The sequence below is a fragment of the Pteropus vampyrus genome, unplaced genomic scaffold (assembly GCF_000151845.1).
Source record: "Pteropus vampyrus isolate Shadow unplaced genomic scaffold, Pvam_2.0 Scaffold35, whole genome shotgun sequence".
In the NCBI taxonomy this organism is placed as follows: domain Eukaryota; kingdom Metazoa; phylum Chordata; class Mammalia; order Chiroptera; family Pteropodidae; genus Pteropus; species Pteropus vampyrus.
In genome coordinates, this window is record NW_011888816.1 from 254,385 (window position 1) to 262,931 (window position 8,547).

At 45.8% G+C, this 8,547-nt stretch overlaps 1 protein-coding gene across 1 annotated transcript; it reads right to left on the minus strand.

Annotated features, from left to right (window-relative positions):
* Positions 1-2,319: 2,319 nt before the first annotated feature.
* CCR2 (C-C motif chemokine receptor 2) lies at positions 2,320-6,958 on the minus strand. Its single transcript, XM_011357328.1, has 3 exons — positions 6,925-6,958; positions 6,660-6,771; positions 2,320-3,455 (listed from the first exon to the last, which is right to left on the minus strand). Exon 3 carries the CDS (start codon positions 3,439-3,441, stop codon positions 2,320-2,322), a length of 1,122 nt encoding a protein of 373 aa, XP_011355630.1. The 5' UTR covers positions 3,442-3,455; positions 6,660-6,771; positions 6,925-6,958.
* Between the last annotated feature and the right edge of the window lie 1,589 nt (positions 6,959-8,547).

Genomic DNA, 8,547 nt, shown 5'->3' on the forward strand with positions numbered 1-8,547 from the left:
GGGGGGTGGAAGAAACGGGGAGTTGCTAATCAGACAGTTAAAAAAAACCAAGCAATATAGTGAAAGCATCGATTCATTTTCCAAGTCATAGTTTTGTTTTGTTTTTAAAAAAACAATATTTAAATGTTATCATCATCAGAACAAAATTTAATGCATTTCTTAGGATAATACAAACATCCGAAGGTGTATCACATCCTCCCACCGCAGCCCACACACTTCTTTCCGAAGCCTTCTCGAGCCGTGAAACAAGAAAGTAGAGCCACGGTAACTCCCAGCTCCCGAGCTGCTGGGCTCCAGAAGCCCCGTGCTTTGCCTCGCATCAGATCGTGCACTGGGTGACATGTATGCGCTTCCCAACTTGGCTCAACCGAGGCGAAAGTCTTTCCTTCCTTGCTTACTAACTTCCCTCCTTTACAAGTAGGGTCAAAAGGCTTTGATCAGGGATCAGCTTCATTTAGAAGTTCCCACCGGCAAAATGGGACAATCTGACCATCAGTTAAGACATCTGCAAGACACTGAAGAAGCATTCGAATGTGATGAAATCCATGACTTCATAGACTTCACGGTGCAAAAAAAAAGGAAAAAAAGATTTTCGGCAGCAAGTCTAAGAGAATAAAGACGTGGTTGAGACGACACGGTTTATGGAGTGCGTGCTGTGACCCAAATATTATTTGGCCACTACATCACCATAGGCGCAGAGAGCACAGACTTCCAACTCCCTGATCGACAACTATGTATGCCGAATCAACAATCTCCCAACCATGTTCTGAGATTTTAAGCTCAAAACCAGAATTGTCTCTATGACTGATACTGTATTTCAGGCTTGGCTTAATGGTAACTCTTGAAGTGATTCTTTGGCCCATTCGCAAGTTGCAGTTTTCAGCTTTAACTTTATCTCTAATTAATTAATTAAAAAATATCTGTACTCAATGCCTGTATCCAAAAATGAGGCTCTGCAAGGTCGTTTGGAAACCATGTTCATCCAATCCATCTATAATCTTCCTTCATCTAGGCCCACCCTGCCTGCTAATTTGGACACATAGATACATATGCCGGTGCATGATTTCTGGGATACGGGCTTCTGTTCTGTCCCCAGACCCCTTTTCGGCCTCGAGGACACACCCCAGTGCCCCCACTGATTGGGTTCCCTCTTCCGGCCCCGCCAAGGGGTTCTTGCTGCCCATTCTCCCCAAGTCTACTCTCCCGGACCCCTACAACTGGATTTTGAAGTCAGTTAATCCTGCAGGCAAGAGTTTTATGTGACAAAGGCTTTGGGGAAGCACACGGGGCCAAGGCAGCAGGAAGGCCAAGAAAGATGACAAGGCAGAGACTCGGTCGGATCTGAGACATGAGGCCTTTAGGGGTTCTGGAGTGCCATCCTCCCTAGCCTCTCCCTTAGCTGTTTCTGGAAACATTTATGGGGTGGTCTCACTCTTGCTATGGCCCTGCACCCCCAGGGGGGAACTCACTTGTCCCTACCCCTACCCTTTCTCTAATCACTGCCTCCAACCCTCCCCCTTCCCTACAGACCAAACAAGGGCTTTATTTTTTTCATCTCATAGATTATGCATATTTTATAAACAAAAATATTAATACATTTTTGTATAGGAGGCTGTGGCCTAAGAGGCATGGGAACAATGGGGACATACATTTAATAGATTTCAAACGCTGGGTACGTGGTTGGCATAGATAAACCATGAGAAAGCAACGATGTGTCATGCCCTGACACAGAAAAGGATCAGGAAACCCAAGCAAAGCTGTCAGAAAATGATTATGATTCTCGAGCTCTCCAGGACCCGGGGAAGCCTTCAAGGTCAAATGCAGGTGGGAGACGAAGCCAGGGACCAGTGCTTGCCCAGCTGAACGAGCAAACCCCTTACGTTCATCCCTGTCCAGGCTCAGCCAGGCTCACGCCTCCCTCCTCTCTGCATGTGGCTCAACCCCACTCACCGTCACTTGGTTCACCCATGCCTGTCTCAACTCCTCCCCACCTGCAGCCGGGCACTTGATTAAAGAAACTGACCGAATCAGAGAGGGAGTGAAGAAATGGTGAAGACTGGGGAAAAGGCACAGGCACAAGGTGATGCGGCATCTTCCAGGAACTGAGATGAGCTTTCTAGACAGTCAAAGTTCAGTCACGGTGGGTACATGATTGGCTGTACGAGCGTGATATAGATCCTTCTTGGTACACGCAACCCTGAGGTCCTGGGCACTTACTTGGGAGACTTACAGACTCCTGTTCTTTGGCAAACCCTGAGGCTCATTATCATACAGAGATTGCCATCTCCCTTTAAAAATAACAAGCGAATTGCAGCTCGTTTACAAACCAGCCGAGACTTCCTGCTCCCCCGTGGAAGGGGTGTATGCTGAGCTCACGCCGTCTGCTGTCTCCCGGTAGAAAACCGGGCACTGTTTGCAGAGGTGTTTGGCGATATGTTTCCGGAAAAACACGGAGAGGTACCGTCTGAACTTCTCCCCGACGAAGGCGTAGATGATGGGGTTGATACAGCAGTGCGTCATCCCGAGGGTCTCTGTCACATGCATGGCTTGGTCCAGCCTATTAGAGCTAATGCAGTTATCCAAGCCGAAGAAGATCTGGAAGGTGTTTAGCAGAAGGACGATGTTGTAGGGCGCCCAGAAGAGAAAATAGACGATCATGATCACAAAGACGAGCCTCACGGCCTTGTGTTTCTTCCTCTCGTTTCGACACCGAAACAGGGTCTTCAGGATTCCTGAGTAGCAGATCACCATGACAAGCAGTGGCAGGACCAGGCCCAAAATGCTTCTCATTATTGTATAGAAATTATTCCATTCTACTGGAAAATAAGGGCCACAGAAGTAAACTAACCCTTCTGCTTGAGATTTGGTAAAGATGATTTTTGGGAGAGAGGCGAACACAGCCACCACCCAGGTGACCCCACTTGTCATCACCCCAAAGGTGACCGTCCTGGCTTTTAAAGCGAACACCGCATGGACAATAGCCAGGTACCTATCGATTGTCAAGAGGATGATGAAGAAGATTCCGCCAAAATAACCCACGTGATACATCCCCGTGAATAGTTTACATATCACATTCCCCAAGACCCACCCATTTGCGGCATAATGAATCCACACTGGGAAAGTCAGAAGGAAAAGCAGGTCGGAGATGGCCAGGTTGAACAGGTAGATGTCGGTCATGCTCTTCAGCTTTTTGCAATTTATCAGGATGAGGACGACCAGCAAGTTGCCCACAAAACCAAAGATGAACACCAGCGAGTAGAGCGGGGGCAGGAGGCTGGCTTCCATTTGCCTCACCTCGTCATTTGCGCAGGGTGAATTGCCCTCGTAATCATAACCGGTGGTGGGGTCTCCATCATTCCCCTTGATGTTTGCCGTAAGCAGAGAATGAGACGTGGCCAGCACGTCGTGGCTGAACCGGGGAAGCACGTCATCGTCACCCATTTTCTTCCTCCGTCCTGTAAACAGAGCACAGGATGGTAATTCGCAGCGTAATCGCTGATCTTAAAAATACCCTTGCTCCACTCGAGCGTTGTCTGGCCTTCGCCTTCGCCTCGCAGCCATCTCCTTGGAAGCGTTTGTGCTGCTTTATCCCCTTGTGGCAGATGCCAGTCATCACCCCGACCGCCCTCTGCCAACACCTTTGACCTTCTTGGAGAGCTCGACTCATGATAAGGCTAACGTGATGGACACTCACTTTCTCTACCTCCTCTGCAGGTGGCACACAGGACGGTGACCCATTCCTAGACGATAAATCTAGGAGGAAACTCTGTCGGGAGCTTTTGGGAACTCCGCTTCGTGAAGAGAGAGGCAAGAGAAACCCTAGCCTGACATTTCTGCTTTTGCACCTTGTCTTGGGAGGGCTCGGTGTTTGGGATCATGAATAAAAGACTCAAAGAACTGAAGAAGATCTAAGCAGAGTCCCAACATCAACAAGTTCCCCAGCCTGCCCTTGAACTGCCCATCTTCTGATTTCTTGTTATCTGAGAAAAATCAGTCCCGGTGTTTAAAACATTACTAGTTGCATTTTTTTTTTGGTCAATTACAGGCAAAGTGTTCTGATGCCCTTCTCGACTTTCTGCCTCCGTCATCCTGCCAAAATGTCTCTTGTCAAAGTTTCAATGACAACCCAAGTTCCTTCCTCATTGAGCCCTTGATCCCTCTGATAACTTCAGAGGAACGTTCTGCATTGTTATTGTAATGTCATACGGTTTCTTCCTCGGAAGCGCCTCTGAGACTCATCCCTTCTCTGCCTCTTACAACTGTCACTCCCTGGCCTTCTGTGCACGTCTCGCTTCTGGCTTTGTTGTGGTCTTTCGCTTTTTTGTGTGTGCTCCCTTTCATTCTGTCTGTTCTAGCACTGAAATTGAATCATGCCCTTCTCAGCTTAAAGCCCCCAGCAGCCCACGATGTGGAGGAGGTGGGACTTCAAAGGGAATGCCCGGCCCGCTCATCCTGCCTTTTCTAAGCTCGCCTCTCCTCAGCTTCATCTCTAAGCGCTTCTCAAAGCCCAGAGTCAGCCATAGCCACCTTCTTTCCATTTTCCCCGAACGCGCCATTTCCGTCACGCTTCCGTGGTTTTGCGTGTGCCTGCCCTCTGCTCGAAACAGCTAGTGAGCTCCTGCTCATCCTCCAATACCTCCTGCTCCAATTCCCTTCTTCATCATCTAACGACCCTGTGCACGCCTCTCAGTGAGCACTTATAACATTACCTTCTGTCCATTGTGTTCTCCTTGAGGTCAAGGACTAGATCATGTTTCTCTCTCCAGCTCTTATGACAGCACCCAGCAAATGGAGGCACCAATAAATGGTCATTGAAAGAATGCACGAAACTCATTATAAGGGCGACACCTAACATCATTAAGCTTGATTCTCAAGAATACGCTTTTCTTTTTTTTTCCTGGTAGTGACTGTGAATTTGTTTTTATCTAAGTGCACACCTTATCTTTTTAATCTACATATACGTTGTTCGGTTTCTCTTGTGACTGATAGATTTCACAGATCTTGCATGTCATGTCACCGAGCCAGATTCTTGAGATCTGCAGTGACCAAATGAGACCTTTAATCAAGCTTGGAAGAAAATGAATGTATCCGCCTAAAGAATCACAACTATGATTATTAATTGAGGGTTCCTTTAATTCCAGGTGCTACGCTAAATACTTGGCATACATTAATTAATTTAATCTTTGCAAAAAATGTGTGGGATAAGTATTTATACATAGTACAAGTGAAGAAATTCAAGCGTGGATGGATTAAATGACTTCCTCAAACTTATAAAGCAAGTAATGGCTGAGCTAGAATTTGAGCCCTGGGCTATTCAATTTCAAAGGCCCTGAGGGGCTCCCGTCTCCAGGCTCTGAGAACAGAGATGGGTATAGAACAGGTAACAAATTTTCTAGGTATTCTTTCATGGCTTTAACAGAACCTCTTTGGCATTTCACCTTAAAATGCACACTCGCCCACATGAGCGTGCCCCATCCATGCCTGCACAAGCGTGCATGTGCGTGCACGTGCACACACACGCAGATGTGCACACACACGCAGACACACACACACTTCTACCAGAACATAAGCTCCATGAGGGCAGAGATCTTTGTCTTTGTAATGAGGTATCGTGGTACCCCAGAACCCAACCCAGTAAAGAATGGCTACTAAATAAATATTAATTGGATAAGTAAATAAGAGAGAACTCGTAGGCTGTAAGCTGATGGGAAACAAAATGCTCCACTGTGGGCTAGACTTCCAGGTAATCCAGTGGGTGACTCTGTAAAAATGAATTATATTGGGGATCCACAGCCCCTTAAATTGCAGCAAGCTCTCGGGCTGTTCGGTGGTTAACCTGGGCTTCGTCTCCTCCTCTGTGTGGGGAAGTGTGGACTGGAGCAGTGGTTCTCAAATGCTTGGCTTCAGTCTCACACAGAAAGTCTGTCAATTAGAAATACACAGCCCAGCCCCTCACTCTGCTGATTCAGATTGAGGGGTGAGGGTGGCGTATGAGGGGGTGAATTGTGCTAACCATTTCCACCGTGGATTCTCTGCCCTTTATGTGGTTTATTTATCTGCACTGGCTTCTCAGATGCCAGCCACCTCCCCTTTGTTACCTTTCTCGCTCCAGCACACTTAGCTCCTACCAAAGCAGACCCTTAGCAAGGTGGCTGAAGTGCACTGGTCTAGCAGTTCGCTTTTCATTCAGAATCAATGAAAAGCTGCCTCTCAGAAAAATAATTTTTCTTCACTTCAGCCTCTGTGCACCTAATGATTTGAGGCAAGAAGCACATTTTTGGTTCAGGACTGGGGCTAGAGGAGGAGAAAATTCTGGGTAGAAAGTTCCAGCTCTTGGAAGCCCTTGGGAGTCGGGAGAGACAGAGTGAGAGGAGCAGTTGTCAAAAAGCCTGATTGTTCTTACTTTTCTTGGTTATTTTTCAGCACTCTCTCTGCTGTCACCTGAGCCCTGAGGAGTGGTCTCATCCTGCCCTGTACCTCCCCGGGGTCTCTCCAACATTTCTGGTGCAGACACCATCTCCCACCCCTTTCTCTCACCTTTATCATTCCCAAGTTCCTGAGCTGTGCAGACAACTCAGAGGGCTCCCAGTGCATCTCCAGAGCTGAGATGCTCTGAGCCTCTGATTCATAAAATAATGGATCAAGGACCCACAACTCACCGTGAGTGGATGGCTTCTTCCAAGAGTCACTGGTGTGTCAGGCTTCTCAGCAACTGAATCAGGCAGATCTAGAGGTAGGAACTTGGTGTGTAGAAGTAGGAAATAAACTTTCCTGCAGAAGGAGAAGGCGGAGATACAAGAGTCAATAGGGTAAAGATTTAAAAAAAAAAGAAGAAAGAAAGGGTAATATAGTTCTTCTTTCCTAACCAAGAATATAGTACACTAGGTTGAAGTCTCCAGAGGAGGATTAATTTTGAAATCTTACTTATGCAACCTTGAGAGTGAGTCAGGCACACCCAGTCTGCTCCTGTGCCTAACGATTCTGGGCTTCTTTATCCTGTGGGTCTCTATATCTAGAAATCTACTCTCTTCTGTCAGCGATAATTTGCATGAAACGAGCACAACAAGACTTCATTTCCCAGAGAATAAATGCTAATGGGGGCTGTCGGTGGTGGTGGAGGAAATATTGTGAGGTTTTACGTGACCATGTGCCCTGGTTTCAGGGGGCATCCCAGATTTAGAATCAGATTAGAAATTTCAGTATATAGAGCTTTTTAATGAAAAGGAATGCTAAATAGTCTTTTGTGTCAGAGATATCCTCAGTAAGAAGGGCCTCGGTTATGAGAGGTCCCACTCCCCAGAAAGAAGTTTGTTAAAAGAAAATGCCATTGAGATTCTGGGAAGGTGGTGGAGTGGGAAGCACCAGGAATCTGTCTCCTCATCTAGACAACAACTGCCCTGGGAGAATCAGCGTGCTCTAGCGATTTCGGAACTCTTGAGTCTATCGAAGGCTTGCAGCTTTCAGGAGAAGGCTTGAATGATCAATTGCAGTTAACTTTGCTTAATTTCAGCTCTTAACACAATAGCAGCTACCCATCTCCCATACCCAGTCCCTTGCAAGGCAGCCTTGCATCTATTCCTGGAAGAGATGCCTCACAGCTTGCAGAAGCCAGAGCTGGACCTTGTTGGACCCTGTTCTCCAAATATCAGGTATCTCTACTCCAATCATGGATTACTGCTACTGATCTCAGAGGTGCAGACCAAGGTGCAGGTAGCCATTGCCGTTCCATTTCCCCTTATTGTTGTAAACCCCTCCCTCTAGGGCTGAAGTGACTTTCAGGGGATTTAAAGGGCCAGTTCCCTTATTTTTCTCCCCATGTTCTCTTTCTCCTCTTTTGGGAGTCAGACATTAAAGACTAGAACATTCAAAGGCAACTGCATTTCTGGGGAAAATTAGAAAGTGACCACACGTATTAAGGAAAAGGCATAGGCTCAGAAAAGACCTGAGAAGACCTTAATTTCACACCTCAGGCTGATTCTTGGCACAGACACATCTTACAGCAATTAAAAAAATATAACAAAAAATAGCAGACTCTAGAGAAGGACAAAATCGGATTTCTAGAGTTAGAATCATATTAATAGATTCAAATGTCCAGCTATCAACCCAAACAAAACAAAACAAAAGCAAAAACAAAAACTTACAAGGCATACAAAGAAACAGGAAAATATGACCCATTCAAAGGCAAAAAAATAAACCAACTGAAATTGTTCTTGAAAAAGTTCTGATATCAGATCTATTAGATGAAGACTTTAAAACAATGTCATAAAGATGCTCAAAGAACTAAAGGAAGATGTGGGTAAAGTCAAGAAAACTATGAACAAGATGGAAATATCAATAAAGAGAAAACCTAAAAAGAAACCAGAAATACATTCTGGAGCTGAAAAATATAAAAACAAAAATGAAAAATTCACTATAGAGATACAAAAGCAGATTTGAGCAGTCAGAAAAAAATATCAACAAACTTCAAGAGAGGGCAATGAAAATTATTGACTCTGAGGAGCAGAAATAAAAGATTGAAGAAAAGTGAACAGAATTTAAGGGACCTAT

Excerpts from the sequence above, each read along its gene's own strand:
- CCR2 (XM_011357328.1), bottom strand. The coding sequence starts at position 3,441 with ATGGGTGACGATGACGTGCTTCCCCGGTTCAGCCACGACGTGCTGGCC.